The following is a 26,402-nucleotide window of genomic DNA, read 5'->3' on the forward strand; positions in this document are numbered from 1 at the left end:
CATTGAAATGGTAAATTTATGGTATGTGATTATATCTCCATCAAGCTGTTATTAAACAAAACACATAACTGGTTCTAGAGTTGAGCTTCCGATTGGCACTGAGATACCTGGAAGGCAAGGCAGGAAAGGGGGAGTCAGGATCGACCCACAATGAACCCCAGGGAGGACAGCTGATGAATCCCTCTTAGAATCCCTTCCTGGCCACAGGCAAATACTCCTGACCACCTTGCATGTGCCTAACCCCAGCTGGAAAAAATAGAGTGCAGGGACTTCAGGGAGGCGGGTCAGGAGGAGGAGAGGTGAGGAAAGAGGCAGCAATCACTGGCTGCTCCAGCTCTCCAGGGAATTTCTAATGGATCCACAAGATACAGAGAGGAACGGCTACCAAAGGGATGATCTGGCTCTGAGTAGTGGGTAGGAAGAGATGGACAGGAAGTGGAGAGATGGCAGCTTCGAGCAGCACATGCTCTGATTGGGAACAGGAAGAGAGCCCAGTTTCTGTTTTAAAACTCAAACACTGTTTTGAATCATCCCTTAATCACTGTAGTTCTGTTGGTCTTATTTCCCTAAGTAAACAGTGAGTCGCCCCTTTGGCTGGGACCACAGTTGATATGATTTCGGCTTCCTGTCCAGTTCTCAACACAATGGCCACAAGCAAAGAGCTGCTGGTCCTTGGCGTGGACGTCCAGAGGGTTTTTTGGCCTTTAGAACCAATTCTGGAAGCTCCACAGTCCTCACCCTCTTCTGAAAAGAACACTTCAGTTTCCTTTGGGGACCCATCCCTCCCCCACCTCGTCCATTTGGTTGGGATGGAGCTGACCTGCTCCTCTGCTCTCTCCATGTCAGGAGTGGCTGGCCAATCAGAGGCAAATGGATGCGTATGTGACCCAATTTGGGTCAGTGAGATTGAAGCCTGGGAATTGTGCTGGAATTTGGGAAGCAGACAGTCTCCTTTCTTAGTTGGGATTGCTGAGAGGAAGTGACTACATGGAGAAAGTTGGCTGAGGGGTGCAGAAACACCAAGCTCTGAGAATATTGCTTAAGCTCCTGGATCCAGACCAACCTGAATCCCACATACCCCTCCCTGGCTCTTTTATTTCTTGTGATCCAATCATTATAGCTTTCTTTGTAGCTTAAATACTCTGTGCTTCAAAGTGAGAGTCTTGCTTGATACTTGCTGTTAATAATAAGCTCCATGTGGCTGCAGCTACTGGAAAAGCACAAAAAGAAAGAGCTATGGGCCCAAAGTGACGGCCATGCATTTTAGTTCTGTTATGAATGCCCTGACTGCATAACCTCCTTGTCTCTCTCAGTTACTCTGTCTGCAAAACGAGGCTCATACTTCTGCTACTCTAGGTCTTTTATACTTCTCTGACTTCCAAGTTTATCAGCTGTAGCCCAGACCTCTCTTTGGAGCTTCAGATTTATAAATCTAGTTGTCCTCTAGGCCTTTTGAACTAATTTTATTTTTCCTCAATAATTTGTTCATTGTTCTTCCTCTTATTACATGGTACTTTGTGCTAGAAACTGCTATAATAGTTGTCCTCCAATATCCATTCTTCATTTCGCCCTCTCAGAATAACAGTCTCTAAATTTTGAGGGGTCATGTGACTAGACTACATTTCCCAGACTTCCTTGCAGCTAGATGTGGCCATGTGATCAAGTTCCAGCCAATGGGATGTGAGTACAAATGGTATGTGCAACATCTGGGTCTGGCCCTTAAAGAGAGGGACAAAAAAGTAAAAATAAAGTAAAAGAAAGAGAGGTAAACTCCCCTTTTTCTGTTCTCCCTTCTCACTGGCTGGAGTACAGACATGGGAGTGAGCTATGTTTTATCTTGGTAATGAGGGCAATGCTTCAGGGATGGCAGAGAATCAGGCAGAAGGTCCCTGGTGCTGGGTAGCCTTATCAGCTTGAATTGCTTATACCTGGACTGCTAGACAAGGAAAATATTCTATCTTGTTTAAGCCAGTTATTTTGAATCTCTCTAAGGGTTGCTAGATTTAGCAAATTAAAAAAACACACAAAAAACAAGAACAAAAACAAAAAAAACCCCCAAAACTCATTCCTCACCTAAGAGAGCGCTGGAGGAGGGAGTGGAAAATTCCAGAAGAGTAGTGAAGATTGCACAGGACATCTGTAGGCCCCAAAGGCTTTTCACAGTTTTCCCTGTACATCCTGGGAGCACATAGGGAGGCAAGTGAGCCTGGGGTCTGACTCTCATTCTGTCCTGGGTGATCTCTCTCTCTCAGCCTCAATTTCTCCTTATGTACCATGGAGATGAATTGAGCATGATGGCCTTGGGTCCTTCCAGCTCATACCTTCTGTGGTTCTGTAATTCTAAAATGAATGTTGACACTCAGATGCCAATAGGGTCAGGAGGGTGCCATAAACGGGTTAAACAGGCCAGGTGGGGGCTGGGGATCGGCTGGAGAGCATACACCCCTGCGAAGAGGGCAGTCGCCACTCAGCTCCTGCTGACTGCTACCCCTTGGGAATGCAGGATTGCCAAATTTTCTAAGTTTTCAAGAAGAGTTGGAAATCTGGATAGTTTTGGTCTGTGCAATCTCCTGATTTTTAAATGTTGGCGACAAATTCACATTTTTTCAAGCACTCAAGGGGCCAAACTAAAAAATGTCTGCAGGCTGAATTTGGCCAGTGGCCACCAGTTAGAAATTTTTTGTTTTGATGCTATTTTCCTGCCCTCCTTCCCCCCTTTCCTTCTTTCCTCCCTCCCTCCCTTCCACAAATATTTGATGCCTACTATGTGGGGGGCACTGTTCTCTGCATTTGGGGTAAAACAATAAATAAAACAGGAAAAAGAGTTCCTGTCGTCTTGCGGCTCTCATTCTAGTGAATTGCCCGGATTCATTCATGTAACAAAAATTTATTGGACAATTCTGACCCATGCTCTGTACTTAGTTGGGTTGATAAATGTTCATGGTCCCTGACCTCACGGTACATATAGCCTAGAAGGGAGACAGGCAATAAGGGCAAGATTATAATATAAATGAGAAATAGTTATGGGGAGAGATGCAATTTAGATGGAGGGGAGTGGTTAGGAAAGTCCTCTTGGAGGAAGCTACATTTATAATGAGAACTGAAAGGTAAGTAAGATTTGACTTAGTAAAATAATTTTCTAGAACATTCTAGATTATAGCAGTCTTCCAATGTGCCTCCCCCCAGACCCCCTCAGCTGTTACCATTCCTGTACATGCGGAGGCTTTCTACTGTTAGCATGTGCCCTAGGCCAGAGGGCAGGGAGGTCACATCCCTAGGAGAAGCCCTCACCCCATGATGGAAGGGAATCTGTAGATTACTATCCTACCACCCTCCCTCCTTGGTGGGTCAACTCTGAGGTGTGTTCCACAGTCTCCTAGGGGTCCCCCGTGGGACCAAGCCCCAGTTACCCACAGCAGAAACCATTTATGCACACTGCATTGGCTGCTTTCCCTTCCCTGTCTCAATTCTCCACTCTGCATCCGATGCTTCCTGAAATCTACCCCCAAATAAACTACCCACACTCTCTGATTGTCTGAAGCTCTGCTTCTGGAAGAAGCCGAGAGGATAAGGGAGAGAACATGGCAGGTTTGAGGACAGAAAGCAGCTCAGGATGAGTAGTAGGAAACGGTGCTGGAGAGTGGGGGCAAGAGCCAGCTCATCAAGGGCCCTGGAGGCTGGGGGTAGGGTTTGTCAACCGGGAAGCCACCGATGATTTTTCAGCTGGGGAGGACGCTAATCAGGCTTGCATTTTGGGATGATCCCTCTGGAGGGGGCTGTAAAGGGCAAGAATGGAAGCTAAGAGAGGAGGTAGCTGGAGGTGAAGGTAGCTGGGCTTAGGTGGTAGGATTGGAGAGAGGTGGCTGGCAATGAGGAATCACAGGGGCCAGGAGACCTGGGGCTCACAAAGGCCTCTGGGCTTTGTCCCTGTCCTGAGGGAGCCCACAATTTGGTTTAAGGAGTGGTGGTGAGACGCAAACACCAAAATCATGCCTAAGATTACAAAGCCCTACACAATTTAAGGAACCAACTTGCTGCGTGGAGCCGTAGAACTTCAGAGCGGGCTATCTCTAAGGGAAAGAAGAGTGAAAGAACGCCTTTTAGGGAAGGTGACTTTACCAGGGTGGCTAGAAAAACCACGGAACACCCAGACCTAGAGAGCAACTCACTATCGTGGCCCCTTTGGGGCAACCCAATTTTCTTCCATGGCAGCCAACTCCACTCTTAGGTGTTTTCAGCAGCTCTTGACTCTGCCGTCCTTTACCTAAGCTACGCACAGTCCAAAAACGCACGCCGGATTTCCCGCAGGCACTGCTAGACATATTAACAGCATTCCTACACAGTAAGAGATTTCTGCACCACCAACACCATTTTCATATTCTTTACAACATAATGGCAGACGATAAATCTATCTTGCTAATTACACATCCAGCTTGTTATAACTCCCATAAAAAAACACGAGCAGCTGGAAAAGCCATGAGGTGATGTCAAATCATATTCCTGGTCTCTAAACAGAAACAGAAATATTTTCCAGTCGCTGGTAAGTCTCATGGTTCCTACTCAGGCGTGGAAGCAGCTGCCAGCAGGTTGCTCACCTCGGATGAGACTGTAACTTGCCCGTGCTCTGAAGCTCCACCCCGCCACCCCCACCTGTCTCCCTGAAGAGATGGCAGACGTCTGGAGCATCCACATGTGTGTTGGGAAGCCCTCAGCATGAATGCAAAGAATCGGCAGGCTTTGGGTTTTAGCACTTGGGTTAATTGTTGTATTGTTCAGGCGGTTTCAACGTTTCTTCCATTCACCACCATTCAGCCCAGAGCATTCACCCAGAATTCTACTATGTTGGGATGGTTCCCTAACATAATTTGTCGATAATACATTTGCAAAGCTGTTGCTAAGATCCATACCGGAGCTGACAAAATGCCTCCCCCTCGTCTCAGAAAAATGGAAGGAAAATTAAATTCATCTGCTGGAGACACTAAGATAAACAACAGGGAAGAAGAAAAAGACTTTACCTCGTATTTTAGCTAGGATTACTGGTTTTGGCTGCAACCTACCCTAGCCCTCTTAGGAGGGAGACAGCCAACGACTATGAGCTTATATCCTATTAAGTGGACGCTGAATGCTTCATGTGTTGGAAGAAAAGGCATGGGAGACAATAGAAGGGGAAGCTAATTAAATTTTCACATGTCAAGGGAAAATTCCACAGGCGTTCTCAAACCTGGGCGGACCCAAAGGGGCAGCTTTTGTTGGAGAAACCGCCTCATAAACTGCCCCCCACAATTCCCAGGACAAATCAGCTGGACAGACAGTCATGTTGGGGGGAAAAAAAAGAGACAAATGGAGTCTTACCTTCCCGTATCTGGATGCAAAAGTCCCCGTGAGTAAGGAGTGAAAAATAATTATTGTCTCATCCAAGTCCCACACGAACACACGCTGTGATGAAAGAGAGGAAGAGAATGGAGACAAATGGACTCACTTGCATCTGACTTAATGTCTGCAGAAATTAATTCTCTGGAGGAAAAAGGAGTCTTGAAAAACATTATCTTTAAGTTATAAAACATGCAACTCACTGATGTGTCCTTGCGTCCCCATCCAACCTCAGCTGTGTAAAGAGTATGCTGATGGCCAATTTCTGAGCTCCTATCAACCCAATAGATGCCAGAACCAAGAAGCCTGTTTTTGCCTTCCACACAACAGCTCAAAACAGGGGTTCAATCCAAACACAGTAATAAAAATCATATAACTCATTTGACAAAATGAATACTACCATTTTACAGTCACAGCTCACCGTCAGTCCAGCTACTTCTGACCATGTCTGTTTTCAGCAATTCTGGTGGTTACCTCCACAATTCTAAATAACATATTTATACCTTTACTTATTTTTTTATTTTTTATTTTTTTATTTTTTGTGTGGTGTGAGGTAAGGGTGTAAGTTCATCTTTTTGCACATGGATATCCAATTACGACAGCATCATTTTTTATATTTTTAAAGATTTTATTGGGGAAGGGGAACAGGACTTGATTGGGGAACAGTGTGTACTTCCAGGACTTTTCCAAGTCAAGTTGTTGTCCTTTCAATCTTAGTTGTGGAGGGTGCCGTTCAGCTTCAAGTTGTCCTTTCAGTCTTAGTTGTGGAGGGTGCAGCTCAGCTCCAGTTCCAGTTGCCGTTTTCTAGTTGCAGGGGGCACAGCCCACCATCCCTTGCGGTAGTCGAACTGGCAACCCTGTGGTTGAGAGCCCACTGGCCCATGTGGGAATAGAACCGGCAGCCTTCAGAGTTAGGAGCACTGAGCTCTAACTGCCTGAGCCACTGGTCCAGACCCGACCTTTACTTATTTGATGTGCCAAATTTAGACAATATCTTTCGACTTAGCAATCTGGAAGTTTTGGGTTTAGCTCATGGTAATCTCCACGATTTCTCCAGAACTTTATATTTTCACACACGTGAACCCTTCTATTTCTCATTCCATCAGCTATGGACATTCTCTCTTGGTTAGCACAGTAAACGCACTCTGGAAGATACTGGATACTGGTGTCTCTATTCGTTTCCCCACCTCCTCCCCTCTCTGATATTTATCAGCTCTAGCTTTACTTTTGCATTGTCAATGTGGACAGACAGTCTTGTGTATTTAGTTTTATAACTATACTCAAGTCTTCTGTGCTCTGTCTAGATATTGATTTTTAAAGTTGGTAACTAGAAAAGACCACTTATATCTTGTGATAACTGTTCACTGCAGAGCCAAGTAACGTGCTAGAATTTCACTTCCTTCTCTGTGTGTCCAATGTCCTAACCCCAGAGCCACTTGAAGGAGACTGTTTCTGCCATCAAGGTCATGTGCATTCTCCTTTCTTGCACGCTATCCCAATTAAAATCATGCCATATCTCTATGTGTGTTCACATAGGAATCAAGCAACATGTTATTTTTGCTGGAGTTTATCAGTTGCTTTATTTTCTTGTTTCTAATAAGGTGTCTTCACTAGAATCTCAAATTCCGCCACACCCTCTGTATCAAAGATATCCATCCTCAGTGACAGAATGCTCCAATGCAGACTGGGTCATCCTTAGATTTGCTGCATAGCTAGCATTCTGAGACTTCCCTTTACTGTTATTTCTGGGTCAGATCCACCGTTTCCTGGATCCCAAATCTCTTTCTTGGTTTTCTTCCTTGTTTTGCTTGTTGAATACATCGTTAAGTTGCTTCTTCTGAGAACCGTGCATGGAAAATAATCTTCTTGAATTCTTGCATATCTGGTGGTACCTTTATTTTGCTCTACAGCTCCTGTGGGTCCAGAATTCTAATTGGAAAACAATGTCCTTTAGATCTTTGAAAGAATCCCTCCATTATCTTGTAGTGCTCAGCATGATTGATGAGAAGTCTGGTGTTTCACTTGTCCTCAGTCCTTTGAGGTTTTTTTTTCCTTTAGGGCTTTTTAAAGGATTTTTCTTTATACTTGGTATCCTCAATTTCCATGAGGATATATCTAGGTGTGGTCTTTTTTTATTCATAGTGTTCAGCATTTAAGTGTCTTCAATCTTATTTCTTGAAATAATTTCCTCCCATCTTTTCCACTGTTTTCTCTTTTCTGGAATTTCCAATAGTCAAATTAGACCTTGTGGATTGATATTGGATATCTTTAAAAAAAAAATGTTGTCTTTTTGATCTATGTTCTGAGAGATTTCTTAAACTTTCTCTTCCATTTTCGATTCTCACTGACGTTTTAAAATTTATAGTAACTCTTTGCCTCTGAGTGTTCCTTTCCCAATAGCTTATACTTCTTATTTTATGGCTGCAAGAGTTCTTTGAATCTTTATAAGGAAACCAATCAGAATTTTTCAAAGTTCTTTGCTGTTTCTTAAATTACCTTTCTTGACCTTTATCTTACATATTTATCCTGGCATTTGTCCTACATATTTATCTTATATTTTTATACTGTTGGTTTTCCTCATTTTTTTGGTGATGATTATTTTTAAGAACAAAGGGCCTGATTGATCATCTGTGTGGCTGGGCTTGGGCAGCGGAGGGGAGGGGGGTGCAAATACCTACTCAGTGTGCCATTGTCAGTGGGCCACCTTTGAAACCTTTCTGGAACTCAGTGGCTGTATTTACGTATTAGTATTTGCCACGTCTTTAAAAACAAAGAGAAGGGTGTAGGTAGAAGGAAAAAGGTCAATTAATGCAGGGGTTTTCAAACAATTAGCAGACCTGAGTAGCGTTTTGTGATTTTTTTTTTTTGTCTAGTTATATTTATGTATATGTATGTGCTGGGTCATGATATTAAATACAGTTCTTACTATGGGTCATGGTGAAAAAAAATGTTTGAAAACCACTGTTTTTGAGGAGGGCTTCTGGGGGTTAAATATGCTAAGCCTAATTTATCTGAATTAACTGGGTTGGATCAGTTAAACTTAGAAATTTTGGAGAGAGAATTTTAAAAACTCCATGAATATTTTCAAATTCAATGCAGGCTCAACTAATTTTCCCATGACACCCCCTCTGAAGAAGCTCTGTCCCTCTTCCCCACTGGCCCACCATGCTATTTCCCTGCCCTAGATGCTTAGTGGGTAGGTTTTGGGTGGCATTCTGATGGTGACCCTAAGCCCTACCCATTGGGGTCTGGGCCAGCGTGGGTCCCTGACGCTAGTTAGGTCAGAGGCCTTTCCTTGGGAACTTAAAATTGGGGTCTAGATAGACATTCATTGTGTTTGGGTCATGTTGGTAGACATATGATCTGAAGGACAGGGAAGGCGAGTCTGCAGAGAGAGAGGAACAGAGGCGTGAGAGATGGAACAACAACGTGTTTGCAGGATCTGGCCTCAGTCAGAAGCAGAATGAGGGGCCTGAGGAGAACCACGCCTGGGAAGAGTACATGAGGACACTGGAAAGTCACTATGGCTTGTCGATTCTAGCACCTTCACTGTGGCTTGTGGGGAGAGAAGGTGTAAATGCATTTTCTTGCCCCATCTACCTCTGGTGTCTTGCTGACACTCCCCTGTAGCCCTGCCCTTGGGTTCTATGAGAATCCCTGTATCCTTAATATAAATTCTGCTTTTTCGTTTAAGCTGGCTCAAGTTGGTTTCTGGCACCTGCAGCCAAGGGATTTTTAACTAATACAAACTCAGACTTTTCCTCCTTTCCACTTCTCCACATAATTTCTCTCTCGTGGGCTTCAGTCATTAGCAAAACTGCCAAAGACTTAAGAGGTGTGACCCGTGCAAACCCTCCATGCTGACATTAAGTACAGAAGTGAAACACAGCTCACACCTTTTCAACCATTCCTGCCCAGTGGTACTTACGCTGGAATCAAGAAGCAGATGTTTCCAGAATAATAGCACCCCATAGTCCCTGACTTCCATTCCACCCCCACCTCCTTTGCCATTTAATGGAAAAATGTCTCTCCACCCCCACCATCTCCTACCAAGAGCAGAAATCATGTGAGGTGACCGAATGCATTTTTTTTTTTTTTTAAATATTAAAGTATGGCTTGCTCTCCATGACTTCTATAGCTCTGCAACTTCAAGCTGGTAGAAAATCCTCAGGAATATGGGAGGGCAGAAAGCCAGGACAACCTGAGGTCAATAAACTTCCTTCTTGCCTTTTGTTGAGGGGAACTGTGTGAAGGCTCCTCAATTTTGGAAGGTGGGGGCCTTTAAGAATAAGAGGAGAAGCCAGAACAAAAGACCCTGGACTGAGAATAGTCCAGGAGCAGTAGAAACACTTGCTCTGTGGCAGGTCCCCAGGGTGGTCAAGCTCTCAGAGGAAATGGCTGCTGGAGATTGATCAAATGCAGGGGACAGAAGTGATGTTCAAAATATTTAACACCTAGGATGGTTGGAACACACACCAGCCGTAAACAACAGATACGGCCCTAATTGTGAAGACTGGTGAAGTAATTCAGCCCTCGTAGTGAAGATTGGCTCCATGTCAAATGTCCTGGCGGTGGGCATTTGTCATTTGTGCCCCCAGCATCCACCCCCTCCTGATAAGAGCTGCTCGTTTTCTTTGCCTATTGTGCGTTGTTGGGTGGGAGTGTCAATTGGCAGCAAGCGTAAGACCCAAGCCAGGCCAGTGGGATGCAGTCTCCTTGGAATCAAACATCGAGTGAAGTAACACTAGAATTTCAAACGGTTCACTCTCCAGCAGGGCCTGGCACCCTGAAGGTTTCCTGGATTCCTCAGCATGGCCTTTGTTACAGTTCTTTCTCATCCTGGTTCTGTCTTCCTCCCAGTAAATTCCTGTTTGCTTAAGTAACCGGAACTGGTTTCTATTGCTTGCAACCAAAGGATTGCAGTTCATACTCTGAGTTTCTTGTCTTCAGCACGGCTGTGTATGGCCGGTGTATAGCATGGAAACCCCAGAGAACGGCTGGACTTTCACTGACCACTGCAGGCACTGACAGTGAGGAAGGTGGCAGTGACCAAGCCAAGTCGGACGTCAGCAGTTTGTAGTCTGATTTCTGAGACCACTCGAACCCTGAGATTCTCATGCAGTTCTGGGAGGGGAGGTGCCCCAGTAATGAGATGGAATTTCCTACCACCCAGATGGGATGGGAACTCAGAGTCAAAATTACCTTGATTTTAAGGAAATGATGAAAATGGTATTTCTTAGCAAATCTGAGTTACTGGGCTAACTGGCTCAAGCTTTGTAGCTGCTACATATATTGGACAGGATTATGAAAAGGGATGTGATGATGATGCATTTGGATTTCTTGGCACCGACACTGGCTTTGAAATACTCTACACACACCCACGGCACACTCAAGCCAACAAATGACTGCCTGTTGCAAAGAAGTACGAACTAGTGTACATGCCGTTTTCCTCTCTTGATTGATAACTGTTGCTTCGATCTGTTTTTTGCGTGTCTGTCTGTCCTCTGTCCTCACTAGTACCCTCCCCCTTCTCTCGGGCATGCTGTTCTTTTTTGTTTGCTTGTTTTGGGAAAATGTCAGTGCCTGACCAATAATCCTGCACTTGCTTTATTACAATAAAGATCGGTGCATCCTTTACACCAGCCGTTCTCAGCCTGGACTGTACACTGAAATTGCCTGCGGAGTTTAAAAATCCTGATGCCTGGGTTTACCCTTAGGGAATCTGATTTCATTGATCTGGGTGCAGCTTCAGAATGAAGATTTCTCAAAGCTCCCCAGGAGAGTCTAAGGTACAGCCCAGGTTGAGAACCACTCTTTGAGAAACTCAGAATCAGAGAAACGACGCACACTCGCTCGAGCCAGCCTCCTGTCCCCAGGTAGATAAACGTCTAAGCCATATTAGAATCACTAGGGGAACTTTGAGAACCGCCCCACCGCTGCCATGTTCATTTAATTACTCTGGGGTTGAGGCCTGGGCATCTGTATTTTAAAAAGCATCCCAGGTGATTCTAATATGTAGCCAGGGTTAAGAACCACTCTACCCGGCAGGGAAGGTCCACTGGCCATTGTCTTTATGGGGGATCTCAAAGAGTGATCCCCAACCCAGCTGCATTGGTAGCATCTGGGAACTTGTTAGGGATGCAAAGTCTCAGGCCCCCCTGAATTGGGAACTCTGGGGATGGGCCCGGCAGTCCGGGTTTGCAGAAGCTCCCAGATGATTCTGTGGCGGGTTACTAGGTTTGAGAACCACCGTTCTTTACTATTTCCAGGGTCACATTTCCTAGCCCATCAGTCAACAGTGCTTTCGTGTGGCCAATCTAATTCTTCCCAATTTTCCTCCAAGTGCTCTTTTCTCTGTCAATGCACTTTGTGAACACAAAGAGCCATTCTCCCCCATGTACTTGGACAAAACTCTGTCCCCCACTCTCCTGCTCGGGTCACAGATGGAGATCACGTTCCCCAAGGCACAGAGAGGCCGTGGGAGTTACCTCAATCTCATTGTCGCCTGCTGGGGAGGGGTCACTGCTCCGCTTGGACCGGCCTCGGAGCTTCCCGTCGGAGGCCCGGTGCGGCCTGTCTGTATCTCCCTCTTTGGCAGGTGTGGAAGGTCCATTGTGTGTGTTATATTCAGCTGGTGGAGGAAAGGGGAAGGTGGACATATCAGAAGCTTTGCCGAGTGTCTTCTCCTAAGAAATATCACACCAGAACCATGTACCGCCAAAGTGGTACGTCCCAAAGGCAGCACCAAAGGCAAAGACCATTCAGAATCCAAATTACTCCAGAGAGCCCTTTAAATGGCCATTCATGAGCATTCATTCATCCAGCAAAGATTTATTCAACAGACCTCGTTCCAGGTGCTGGTTCTCACAGAACCCAGATTCCAGGGACAGGAGAGACATTAGACAAATAAGGAAATATATAATATGCCCGGTGGGGACATGTGTTATAGAGTACATCGGATGGGAGGTCACTAAGTTATACGAGGCCAATCAGGGAAGGCCTCATGGCTGAGGGACGTCTGCGTAGGGATCTGAGACCCTGTGAGCAGTGAGCAGTGAGGGTGGGGCTGCTGGGGGAGCTGAAATTACAGTGAACAGCGTTTTGCATTTACAACGCTCTGTATATCCTAAAGCCTGAGAATCCCTTGACTAACAGAGGAAGAAAATAAATATTTCTGTGTAGCTGGGCCTCACCCATTAAGAGACCCCTCCTTTGGGGTTAATGGGGCAGGGGTGGGGGTGATGGTGGGAGGTATGGGGGAGAATTCTCCATGTTCCTGTTCCTATGCAGCTTGCTCCATTCTCTCTTCAAAGCAAGTGCTTTAAGGTCTACTTGTTAAGAGCTTTGTCCGTTTGAGAATTAAATGACATTATATACTTGAAAGCATCCAGCACAGGGCTGGCAATTAGATGTCAATAAATGATGTGAATTGAGATCTGGCTCTACTAGATTCACATACACATGAAAACCAGTGAGAAGGGGCAGGGCAGAGGGCAGGCACCTGCTGCTTCTCATCGCGGTGGTGTTTCTGGACACGGGCACTGAGGGGCTGCCAAGCTCACACCCTGAACAAGTGAGCAGCACCCTCGTGGCACTTGGGTCCCAAAGCCAGCATCCGAGTTGAGTTGTTTCTTACGCGTGCAAGTTTTAGATACATAGCTTTTGATTAGCCTTGATTATCTTTATTGAACTAATGAGGGAACTGAGGCTTAGCGAGAGGTCGGAAGTCTATTGTTAACCCTGCATATCCGAGGTAGAGCCAGAACTAAAATTTGGGGCCTGCCCTTGTCACTTGAGCGACAGAACTATAATCCAGCGTGGCACCTGAGAGGACAATCCCATCCCACTTTCTCAGTTTACAGCTGCTTGTTTAGCTCCCAAATGTATCCTGTGGACTCCATCTCTCCTTCCATAATCACTAGTTCTTGGATCATCAAGGGGGAAATGCTTTTGTCTAAAAATACTTGGCAATGGACTAAGTTGTGTGTGTGTGTGTGTGTGTGTGTGTGTGTGTGTGTGTGTGTGTTTCCCCTATCTTGGAAGGACTATTTCCCTCCAAAACCCAAAGGACAGAACTTTGTTTATATAATATTTATAAAACTTCTTAGCAGACTAAGGACATACTAAGAAAAGATGTGATTTTGAGTTGTCAGGACTGCTGGGCCGTCTCCAACTCCCCATCATTTTCAGGATACAGAGTTAGAGATTCCCAAACATCAACCTAGCAAAGACTTTCTTCTGGAGGATGAGGAATAGGCTGTAAATAAATTTGCAGATGCTTAAGAGTCATGTAAATAAGGTTTATCCTGATTTACTTGGTCTGTCAAAGGCTATGGGACCTTAGAAAACATTTGTAGACCCCATTAAAATCCAGGCAAATATTATTAAAAAGAGGGGGAAACATCAGCTACCTAGAAATGTCTACATAAGGTGTATGTGGAGCCAATTTATTAGGGATGCCAAAAAACACACAACCCTTTTCCCAATCTTATATAGTCCTGAGAAAGAAGCGTCCAAGTTCTAGGTCATAGTCAGAGGTACATAGGCTACAGTAATTTATATAAACCTTTCTTGGAGTCAGTTTACTCTTTTTCTTTGTCTTTTTTAAAAAAAATGCGTTTCCTTAGTTATTTTAAAAGCTTTACTGAGGTATAATCGACATATAATAAACCAGGTAGTTAGAGTACCTAATTTGATAAGTTTTCACATACGTATGAATCTGTGAAACCAAGACAATGAACAAATCCAGCATCTCCACAAGTTCCCTTATGGTCCCTTTGTAATCTTTTCCTCTGCTCTCTTCCCAGGCCACCATGGGTCTGCTTTCTTTCACTATCAGTTAGTTTGTACTGTAAAACAAACTCCATTTGTTTTAAATAAATGGAGTCACTTGTGTGTGTGTGTGTGTGTGTGTGTGTGTGTGTGTGTATAATTTGTCTGGCTTCTTTCAGCCAGCACAATTGTTTTGAGATTCAATTCATGTTGTTATGTACATTGATAGTTCATTCCTCTGTGTTGCTGAGTGCTATTCTTTTATATGGATATACCACACTTTGTTAATCTGTCATCTGTGGGTGGACAGTTGGGTTGATTCTAGTTTTTTGGTTGGAATAAAGCTGCTATGAACATTCACATAGCAGTCTTTGCATGGACATAAGCCTTCCTTTTCACGAGTGTGATTATTAGGTCATATGGTAAAGTTTGTGTTTGACTTTGTAAGAAACGGCTAAATTATTTTCCAAAGTGGTTGAACCATCCCACGTTTCCACCAGCAGGGTGAGAAAGTTCTAGTTGCTCCACATCCTTGCCAACCCTTGGTATGGTTGGTTTTTGTGATTATAGCCATTCTAGCAGGTACGCACTGGCATCTCATTGTGGATTCCATTTGCATTTCCTTCATGACTAAGACTGGCATCTTAATCATGTGCTTTTTTGCCTTCCCCGTATCTTCTTTGGTGAAGGGTCTGTTCCAATATTTTGCCTATTTCTTTACTGGGTTGTTTTTTTATTCTTGGGTTTTGAGAGTTCCTTATATGTTCTGGATACACGTGTGTGATGGTTCATTTCATGTGTCAAGTTAACTGGGTTAAGGGATTCCCAGATAGTTGGTAAAACATTATTTGTGAGTGTGTCTGGAAGAATGTTTCCAGAAGAGATTAGAATTTGAATCAGTAGACTGAGAAGATCTGCTCTGACCAATGTGGGTGGGCGTCATCCAACCATTGAGGGTCCAAAGAACAAAAAGGCAGAGGAAGAGTGGATTCTCTCCATTCTTGAACTGGGACGTCCATCTTCTCCTGCCTTCAGACATTGGAGCTCCTGGTTCTCGGGCCTTCTGACCTGGACTGAATTACACTTGTAGGTTTTCTTCTTTTCCTGCTGGCAGAAGGCGGATCTTGGGGTTTGTTGGCTTCCATAACCACGTGAGCCAATTATTATAATAAATCTCCTTTTGTCTCTCCCTCTCCCCAGCCCCACTGGTTCTGTTTCTGGATAACTCCAATTATATAAAGACATGCGCTCAGCAATTATTTTCTCCCAGACTGTGGCTTGTCTTTTCATTCACCAAACAACATCTTTTGAAGAGCAAAAGTTTAAATTTTTTATGAAGTCCAATTCATATCATTATTTTTCTTTTTGGATCATGCTTTTGGTATCATAGATGAGAACTCTTTGCTTCACTCAAAGTCACGAAGATTGTCTCCTGTTTTCTTAGAAATTTATAGTTTTATATTTAGGGCTATGATCTATTTTGTGTTCATTTTTGTATGTTATGTGAGGTATGGATTGAAGAACAGTTTTTCTGACTATAGATATCCTGTTGGTCCAGCATCTTTTGTTGAGAAGACTATCCTTTCTCCATTGAGTTGTCTTGGAAACTTTGTCAAAAATCAGTTGCCCATACACATGAGGATTTATTTCTGAACTCTCCATTCTGGTCCATTGATCTTCTTGTCTATTTTTACGCCAGTACCATACTATCTTGATTACTGTGGCTTTGTAATAAGTCTTAAAATCAGGTAGTATCAGCCTTCTAACTTTGTTCTTCTGTATCAGAGATGTTGAGGCTATTCTAGGTCCTTTGTATTTCCATATGAAGTTCGGAATCAGCTTTCCAATTTCTACAACAGAGCCTGGGATGTTGACAGAGATTGTGTCAAATCGATAGGTCAACTTGTGGAGAATTGACATCTTAACAATATTAAGTCTTCTGACCTATGAATGAGGTATATGTCTCTTTGTTTATTAAAATATTTAACTTCTCTCTTTGGTGTTTTATAGTTTTAAGTGTATACATCTTTTGTCAGATTTATCCCTAAGTATTTCATATTTTTGATGCTATTGTAAATGGCATTAAAAGTATTGCACTTTCTATCATTTGCTGTTAGCATGTAGAAATACAATTGATTTTTATATATTCACCTAGTACCCTGCAATGTTGCCAAACTCAACTTTTTAGTTCTAGTAGCCGTTTTGTAGACTCTACCCAATTTTCTACAAAGGTCATCATGTCATTTTACTTCTTTTTAGTTCATGAACTTTTGCTTCTTTTCCAATATGGATGCCTTTGATTGACTGTTCTTGCCTCAAGGCTGGAACCTCTAGTACATGTTTAATAGAACTGGTAAGAATGGACACCCTTGTCTTGTTTCTGATCTTTTGGGGGTCGTTGTAGCTGTCCTGTTTTAGTCAGTTGGAGCTGTTTTAACAAAAATACCATAGACTGGGTGACACAAACAACAGAGAATTATTCCTCACAATTTTGGAGGCCGCGGAGTCTAAGATCAATGAACTGCCCAATTTGGTTCCTCCTGAGAGCCCTCTTCCTGGTTTGTAGATGGACTTCTCGTTGTAGCCACAAATGGTGGGGAGAGATATCATCTCTCTCACATCTCTTTCTATAAGGGCACTGATCCCATTTGTGAGGGCTCCACCCTTATGGCCTACTCTCCCAGAGACCTCGTCTCCAAAAACCATCATATTAGGGGATTAGGGCTTCAACATATGAATTTGGGGCAGAGGTACGATCTTTCAGTCTATAGCATATCTTTTTCTAGTAAAGGAGATTTCCTTCTACTCCCAATTTGGGATTTTTATCAGGAAGAGAAGATAGATTTTGTTAGATGGTTTTAAAAAAATCTATCATGATGACCCTTTTGTTTTTCTTTCTAGTTAATTAATATGGCAAATTATACTGATTTTCAAATTTTCAACCAACTTTGTATTCTGGGGAGAAGCCTCACTTGGTCACGATGCATTATCCTTCTTTAATACATAGTTGAACTTGATTTGCTACCATTTTGTTCAGAAAGTCTGTATCTATTTTTATCGTTTTCTTTTTTTATAATGGCTTTGTCTGGTTTTGGCATCAGGTTAATGCTGGCCTCAAAGAATGAGTTGAGAAACAGTCCTTCCTCAATTTTCTAGAAGAATTCATGTAGAACTGATATTTCTTACTTAAATTTTGGTAGAATTAATCAGTGAAGCCATTAGGGCCTGATGATTTCCTTGTGGGAAGATTTTTAATAAAAAATTCAATTTATTTAATATAGGCCTGTTTAGATTATCTAGGTCTTTTGAGTGAGCTTTGGAAGTTTTTGTCCTCCAAGGAATTTGCCCATTTCATCTAAGTTGTCAAATTTATTAGCATGATGTCATTCACAAAATTGCATTATTATCCTTTTAATAGTTGTAGGGTCTATAGTGATGTCACTGCTCTCATCTTATTGGTAATTTATGTCTTCTCTTTTTTTTCTGCATCAGCCAGTCCAGAGTTTTATCAATTTTATCGATCTTCTTGAATAACCAGTTTTTGGTTTCACTGATTTTCTCTATTGTTTTTTTGTTTTCAGATCTCACTGATTTCCATTCTGATCTTTATTGTTTTCCTTCTTTGGCTCACTTTGATTTTAATTTGCTTCTCTTTTTCCAGTTTCTTAAGGTGGAAGATGAGGTTTTGATTTGAAACCTTTCTTCTTTTCTAATATAGTCCTTTAGTGCTATAAATTTCCCTTAAATACTGCTTTAGTGACATCCTAAAATTTTTGATAAGTTGTGTTTTATTCTCATTAAGTTCAAAATAAATTTTTAAGTTCCCCTTGATTTCTTCTGTGACCCACGGTGCATTAGTCAGGGTAATCTATCTATCTATCTATCTATCTATCTATCTATCTATCTATCTATCAATCATCTATCTATCTACATATACATATAATAGGCACTGGCTCACATGCTTAAAGAAGCTGAGAATTCCCTCTATCTGCCATCTGCAAGCTGTAGAACCAGGAAAGGCAGTGAGTGGTACTCTTCAGCCTGAGTTCAGAGGCCTGAGAACCAAGAGCCCTAATGTGTGAGGTCAGGAAAAGATGGACGTCCTACCTCAAGAAGTGAGTGAAATTGCCCTTCCTCTGCCTTTTTGTTCCACATGGACCCTTAATGGATTGGATGATGCCCACCCACATTGGGGAGGGCCATCTTTTTTACTCAGTCTACTGATTCAAATGTTGATTTCTTCTGGAGACCCCCTCACAGACACACCCAGAAATAATGTTTTACCAGTGATTGGGGCATCCCTTAGTCCCGTCAGCTTGACACACAAAATTAACTATTACACACGAGTTATTAAGTGTATTATTTTGCTTCTAAATACTTGGGAATTTTCCAAAACTCTTTCTGTTATTTATTTCTAATTTAGCCCTACTGTTTTCAGAGAACATTATTTGTATAACTTGAACCCTTTTAAATGTAATGGAAGTTGATTTAAGGCCCAGAATATGTCTATTTTGGTAAATGTCTCAAAAAAAAAAAAAAAAAAGTGTATTTTGTGGTTGTTGAGTGGAGTAGACTATAGACTGTCTGTTATATCTAGTCTTTTAACTCTAGTTCTCTCCTCAGAGAAAATGTTAACAGTTACTTTTGAATCCTTCCAGAAATTTCCTATGCAAATATGAGTATTAAATTACACTGACACTTAAAAGAACAACCCAGGACCCTATCATACTTGTAGTTCTTTTGCACCTTTTATCACTTCTCACCATTGCTCAGAGACCCATATTAGTGTAGATATACCTAGCTCACTCTTTTTTAACAGATGGAGAGTATGCAGCTGATGACCGCATTATAATTTGTTTAACCCAACTACTGTTAATGGATATTCACATGGTTTTCAGTCTTTTGCTATGATGCTGTTGCAATAAACATTCTCTTTTATTTAAGTCTTTGTATCAATTGGGAATTTATCTTCAGAGTTAATATCTAGAAGTAGAAAAATTAAGTTAAAGAGTACATGCATTTTAAAATTTGGTAGATATTGCCAAAACTGCATGGAAGAGTGTTCCAGATTTCTTCTTGAGAGATTTGAAACCTTTCTCCTTCTACTGACAGAGCGGGACCATCTCAGAAGGTAAAAAAAACAAACAAACCAAAAACCCTCCAACTTCTTTTGAGGTAATTCGTATTGTACTTAAAAATGTTTAAAGAAAATATTTCTTCAACACCTACTAATGATTTGTCTTTTCTCTTAAGTGGCATCAAATGTTCAGATTTTGCCTTCTGCATCAGCAAATTGGCCTGCAATCATTTGCAAATTGTTGGGGCTTCATCTAACTGTTAATGCATGTCAGTGCAGATGGCACTGCAGTGGGGCTGGGGGTTGGGGGCTGAGGGTGGAGAAGAGCATCAGGCAATGCAGAGTGTGTGTGAGCTGTCAGTAATATATAAACCCCCTGGGCCTCTGGAGTTTGGAACCAACCACTCAAGGAGATCTTGGATAATTTCAAAAGTGGAGCTTTTATGGGAAAGTTTAAGAGAGTGCATGAGTGAGTGTGTGTGTGTGTGTGTGTGTGTGTGTGTGTGTGCGCGTGTGCACACAGATACACATGCGTACGTGCCCTTCCTTTATAACAAACACTGGGGGAAGAGGCAAGCGATCTTGCCTCTTAATAATAGCTGACAATTATTTATGTCATTAGATTTTATGTGAGTTTGTTAGACACACAGTAAAAACCATCTCAACCACGTATCGTTGAACCTTAGACCAATGAATAAATGAAGAACAGGGGGAAACAAGAAAGACAAATTTCAGAGATGCAAGGAGGCTTTATGTTCGCTTCTGATGAGGAACAAAAAAGACCTTCTCACATAACACAAATTCTTGTGAAGTCCGTCTTTGGAATCCAGATAACCATTAGATTATAGATACCCAGGGGCATCTGCTTAAAGATGCTTATATTTCCTTTCTGAATCCAGTTTGGAGAGGCCACATTCTGAAAAGCAGGATACTTCAGGATTATGACCAAGAAAAGTTTGTTAAATTCCACATCCTTCAAAAAAAGCAATTAGGAAATTGTTAAATAGGTATCATGCATTCCTTAAGTAGCCTGTGATGAGATCACACACTGACCAAAATCAATACTCAAGTCCTAAACTGCCTCAAAAGTTGACTAAAAATGCTTGGTCATGCTGTCTCCATTTATCACCAAATCTAGGACAACTAACTTGTCCCCAGGGAGCGAAAGTATAAGAGCCAGAAGCAACAACTACACCAAGAACTCCAGGAACTCCAGAGGTAGATATTTGCTATTGTTCTTTTTTTAACCATTAACCAATTAATATTTATTGAACGAATATCCACACACCATCATGCTAGCTAGCTTAGGTCCTACAGAGCTCCGTAACACCAGTAGGTTTCAGGAAAGACAAGAAAAGAACAATATACAATGTTATTTCTTTCCATTTCGACGTTCTAACTTATTGCTGTCATGTCATTTAATGTGGATAAACCCAAACCATCTCATAAAAGAGGACAAATGTGCGTAGAAGATTTGTGCAATGAATGAATGAATCCATAGGCTGGTGATGTGTACCACCAAGGGGCCAGGATGTGCATTCTCCCACATATTGCCCATAATCTGGGTGGGTTCCACAGGTTGAAAAATTAGAATTTTTAGGTAAAAATTTCTGACTTTTAAACATGGGTTCAACTAAACACACACACACACACACACACACACACACACACACACACACAGAGAAAGGCCAACAAAATATAGCTGAGCGCTGGATTTAGCCCTTGGGTGACCAGTTCATTACTGGAGCCGATGTCCAGTCCCTCCTTCCTATAAGAGCTCAGACCACAGCCATGAATGACCACGTGACAGTGATGGTACATACCTGCAAGTGACTCAGAACTCTGGTTGGGGATGTTGTGCGATGCCTCCTGGAGGACGTAGGTGGACGTGGAGATGGGGGAAGGGCAGATGCTGCTGGCCGGGACGTAGGGAGGGTTGTAGGAGGAGCTGTAATACTGGGAGAACTGGCTCTGAGGGAAGCCGGGGTAGGAAGGGTAGTCCTGGAAAGGGGAACACACAGGCGGTGAGTGAGGAAGCCTCCCTGGGCGTGGGCCTCAGGTCGCCCTGTCACAGGCTGATGAAGTCGGGGGGCCTCCTAGGTGGGTCTACTGTCTCTGTCCCTGTCTCCCCTTAGAATAAAAGCTCTATGAGGGCAGGGACTTTCCCCAGAAGCAGACACTGAGAGAAGGATCCAAGAGCAATTAGCGTATTTGGGGGGTGAAAGAGATACCAGTTGGGGAGTAGGACAGTGGGGTAGTGAAGGGAAGAAGAGATAGTAGCCAATTCCGAGGCTTCTAAGTGGGGACTGGAGTGAATTCTACTGGGGAAATGCTGGGATGGAATAAAACACACATCTCAGAAGGGCCTCTCCAAGGAACAATGGAGCCAACTCCAGCCAGTCTTTGGGAGCTGCTTCCAGGGGGTTTAATTCCCTGGCTCTTCCTGCCTACTCTATGCTTTGGTTTTAGAACACATACATGGGCCCAGGGATGCAGAGACTGGCAGCTGGGGGTGAGCAGGTACACCCTGAGGGACATGGGTGTGGCCCTGACAGCATCTGTCTTGGTCACTGGTGCATCTCCAGTGTCTGAAACAGTGCCGGACACATATACGACAAGTAAGCACTCAGTACATACTGGGTAATAATGAACAAATGAATGAGAATTAACCACCACACACCCAGGAGACTAGGTGATATTTTAGGTTCATGAGGGGGGTGCAACTACAACAGCCTCCACACAGCATTAGAGATCCAGAATCTTCTATGAGGGAGTCTTGGAGATCAAATCAAAGAATGCCAATCCTCTTACATCAAGCTTTGTGTAAACCAACCAGATATTCCAACTCTCCCACAATACCCATTTAAATATTCTGCCCCATCCTCACCATAAACCAGTGTTTCTTAATCCTGCAAGGAACTCATGGAAAGTTCAGCTTCCTGGGCCCACCCCAGACCTATCGAATCAGAATTTCTGGGGGGCGGCATTTAGGAAGCCTGTGTTTTTGACAAGCTCCTGTGGTGAAATGGACAAACATCCAGAGTGAAGGACCACACCTTAAAAAGTACTCTTTTATCTACAACAATTTAATCTATGCATATAGTACACTGGAAAAAATACAAAAATATATGAAAAACAATTTTCACATATTCCAAGGTTTAAGAGAAATTTAGATTTTTCAGCTCACTGAAGAAGAAATAGTGCATTCCTCATATTTAAATATGCTAAATATTCCTAAAGCCCATCTACCTCGGGGTAGTTTTGTTTAAACACTAGCGTGAAAGTTAACGTGAGTCTTTTGTTTTGAAAGAATTTTATACAGAGAGGAAAGGGGCACAGATAGCAGAGTTCCCGTACACCTTTAGCAGGTTCATTCTTAATTCACTTTCTAAGTGAAACCAAGAGAATCAAACTATGAGCCGGCATTCATCTTTACAGCGGTGACTTAGTTGGATTTAACCAGCATTTATAAAGCCCCCACTGTGTGCAGGGCACTCAACACTGGGACGCACAGGTGAAGATGTACTTTCACCCTTGAGAAGCCCATGGTCCAGTGAAAGGGCACACACATTTGCAGTCGTATATTCTAGATTCGATAGTCAGTGGGTGTCTTGGGCTCAGGTCCGTATGGAATATACTACATTTCCTCTGTTGTTATGGAAATCTAGCAATTCCAATTTCTCTGCCTCTACTCTCTATCTTCCCAGTAGCTATTTGCACAATCTGGCCCCTGTGCTCTCCAAACCCAGGGAATAAAAGACTGGATTTCTGGTTGTGGTGGTGGTGGTGGGGGCTTGAGCAGGAGGAGGCATTCTGGGTGCCCTGATTTAAAAGGACAACTTCAGGTAAGAACTGAGACAGCTGCTGGGTCTACCTGATGCACACTGCCGAATCCGGCCGCGTTGGTCAGTCCATTGGCTCCTTGGTAGATCCCCGCCGTGCCTGCGGAAAGGAGAACGGGGTACAGATGAGGGTTTCTTACAGTGGGGGCGGGGCATGGAGGAGAAGCATGCAGCAGAAAGGTGGGGTCTTTGAGGTCTGACAGGCTGGGATGGAAACTGTGACCTTGAGAAGTTCCCAAATCTCTCTGCACCTCACTTCTCTCAATGAATAAAAGAAATAACACTTTCATCAAAGGATGGTAGTGAGAAATAAATGAGAGAGTGCACACAACACAGTTTCTGGTACTTGATCATGAAAAAAACACCGTATTTTTAAAAATTGTGGAAAATGTACAGAAAATGGACATTTTAACCATTTTTCAGTGTACAGCTCAGTGGCATTAAGGACATCCACGCTGCCGTGTAACTATCACCACCATCCATCTCCAGAACTTTTTTGATCCTGCTAAATTGGAACTGTGTACCCATTATATAGAACTCCCCACTGAGCCCTCCCTCAGCCCCTGGCACCAACCCTTCTACTCTGTATGAATTTGACTACTTTAGGTATCTTATATAAGTGGAATCAAGGAGTATTTGTCCTCCTGTGACTGGCTTATTTCATTTAGCATCATGTCTTTTGAGTTTCATCCAAGTTATGGCACGTGTCAGAATTTCCCTCCTTTTTAAGGCTGAGTAATATTCCATTGTATGTATAGTCCACATTTTTTTATCCATTCATCTGCTGACGGACACTTGGCTTGCTTCCACCTTTTGGCTATTGCAAATTATGCTGCTGTTTCGGAGGGTATAATTATGCTATAAAGCGTCATTGTAAGTGTCAGTTGAATTATTTTTAAAGTAAATTGATGTAATTGTGCAGCTGTCACCACGAGGCAGTTTTAGAACATTTCCATCACCCCTGAAGTTCCGTCCTGCCCATCAGCAGTCAACCCCCACTCCCCTCACTAGCCTCACGCAGCCACTGATGTGTTGCTGATTCCAGAGTTTTGCTTTTTCTAGAAATTTCACAGAAATATGCTTCTATAATATGTACTTGTGTCTGGCTTCTCTCCCTTAATATAATGCTTTAGAAACTCATCCATCTCAGTCGTTCGTTCCTTTTTATTGCTGAAGAGTATTTCATGGTATGGATGTACCACATTCAAATTTTGGCTGTTATGGATAACTTGCTAGAAGCATTTGCATACACATCCTTGTGTGGACATATGTTTTCATTTCTCTTGGGCAGATCCCTAGGAGGAGTATTGTGGAGTCATGTGGTAAGAGCATGGTTCACTTTTTAAGAAACCACTAAATTCTCTTCCACACTGGCTGTGTTGTTTTGCTTTCCTACTATCAATGTGTGAGAGTTCCAGTTTCTCCAGCACTTGGTACATCAGTATTTTTTATTATAGGCATTCTAGTAGGTGTTCAGTGGTATCTCACTGTGGTTTTAAGTAACAACTCACTAATGACTAACCATGTTGGGCACCTTTTCATGTGCTTATGAATCATTCATGTATCTTTTCTGATGAAGATTTACACAAATCTCTGGCCCACTACAAAAAAAAGCGAGCTTTGTCCTCTTATTACTGAGCTGTAAGAGTTCCTTACATATTCTGGACACAAATTCTTTATTAGATATATGATTTGAAAATATTATCTCTCATTCTGTATAGTCTTTTCATTTTTTCAAAAATCTGTTTTAAAAATTTTATTGGGGAATATTGGGGAACACTGTGTTTCTCCAGGGCCCATCGGCTCTAAGTCGTTGTCCTTCAATCTAGTTGTGGAGGGCGCAGCTCAGCTCCAAGTCCAGTTGCTGTTTTCAATCTTAGTTGAGGAGGGCACAGCCCACCATCCCACGTGCGAGGGAATTGAACTGGCAACCTTGTTGTTGAGAGCTCGCGCTCTTATCAACTGAGCCATCTGGGCGACCCGCTGGAATCTCAGCGGCAGCTCATTGTCTTCAATCTAGTTGTGGAGGGTGCAGTTCACTGGCCCCTGGTTCGATTCCCACCAGCAACTGTGTTGCTCAGAACTTGCGCTCCAACTGACTGAGCCATCCAGCCGCCCCTCATTTTCTTAATGGTATCTTTTGAAGAGCAAAAGTTTTTAAGTTATCAATTTTTTCTTTTATAGATCTTGTTTTGTTGCCTAACCCAAGGTCATTAAAACTCTTTCCTATGTTTCCTGCTAGAAATTTCATAGTTTTAGCTTTTATGTTTAGGTATGATCTAACGTAAATTCATTTTTGTGGATCGTGTAAGGGTTTAAATCAATCTTTTTGCATATGGATATCCAGTTGTTCCAGCACCACTGTACAAAGTTTATCCTTTCCCTCACTGGATTACTTGGCACCTTTGCCAAAAATTAATTGACAATAAATGTGAGAGTTTGTTTCTGGACTCTCTCTTCTGTTCCACTGATGTATCTATGAGTATCTTACACCAATTCCATCTTGTCTTGATTAGCTTTAGAGAAAGTTTTGAAATTACGTGGTATAAGTTCTCCAACTTTGTCTTTCTTTTCCAAGATTGTCTTGGCTTCTATGTATAAATTTGGCATTTACATATAGATTTTAGAATAAACTTATCAATTTCTATTGGCCAGAAGGAAGTGGCACAATGTTTTTCAAGTATAGCCATCCAAAATTCTATACCCAGAGAAAATATCCTCAGGAATCATGGGAAAATCAAGACATCCTCAAATGAAAGAAAACTAAGAACCTGTCACAGCCAATCTACCTTGAAAGAATGGGTACTGGAAGTTCTTATAACAGACAGGAGATTAAAAAATAAATACATAAAGGAATCTTGAAACATCAGGAAGGAAGAAAAAGAAAAAGTAAAAATCTGGGTAAAGTCTCCTCTCTGTGTAGTTAAGTCACCGACTCCACATACAATTAACTTCATAAGAATTTGCTATCAAATTTTTGGAATTACTATTTTGAATGTGTTTTATAATTACATCAAATATTTAAATGGTTCCAAAGCCATATCTATAAAATAAACTATATCCCTATCCAGGAGTGAGGGGGTTAATGTGCTGGGCACTGGGAAAGTAGTAGAGAAGTAAGCTGCCAGTAAGTGCTTTCACTCGGAGCTTGGGAGGCACAGGGGAGGGCTCTCTAATGCCACATGGGGCGGGGGTGGGTCCAGGGAGGGCTTCCTGGAGGAAATGACATCTGAAGTATCTCTGAAAGATGAGTAGGAGTTAGTCAGGTGAAGAGAGCGAGAACCAGGAACATGGCCAAACCCGGCAGTTCTCTCCTGATCTCCATTACATGGGCGCTTGAC

The 26,402-nt window shown here is 42.6% G+C and overlaps 1 protein-coding gene across 1 annotated transcript in view; it reads right to left on the reverse strand.

The window, feature by feature from the left end:
• EYA2 (EYA transcriptional coactivator and phosphatase 2) overlaps nt 1–26,402 on the reverse strand; it is a 217,741-nt gene that overhangs the window by 59,102 nt on the left and 132,237 nt on the right. Inside the window, exons 6-9 of the mRNA XM_074317592.1 lie at nt 23,094–23,161; nt 21,043–21,220; nt 11,859–12,001; nt 5,353–5,436 (exon numbers count right to left, since the gene is read on the reverse strand). Coding sequence (XP_074173693.1) covers nt 5,353–5,436; nt 11,859–12,001; nt 21,043–21,220; nt 23,094–23,161 — 473 coding nt within the window. The remainder of the gene's footprint in view (nt 1–5,352; nt 5,437–11,858; nt 12,002–21,042; nt 21,221–23,093; nt 23,162–26,402) is intronic.

The sequence above is a fragment of the Rhinolophus sinicus genome, linkage group LG13 (assembly GCF_036562045.2).
Source record: "Rhinolophus sinicus isolate RSC01 linkage group LG13, ASM3656204v1, whole genome shotgun sequence".
Taxonomy (NCBI): Eukaryota; Metazoa; Chordata; class Mammalia; order Chiroptera; family Rhinolophidae; genus Rhinolophus; species Rhinolophus sinicus.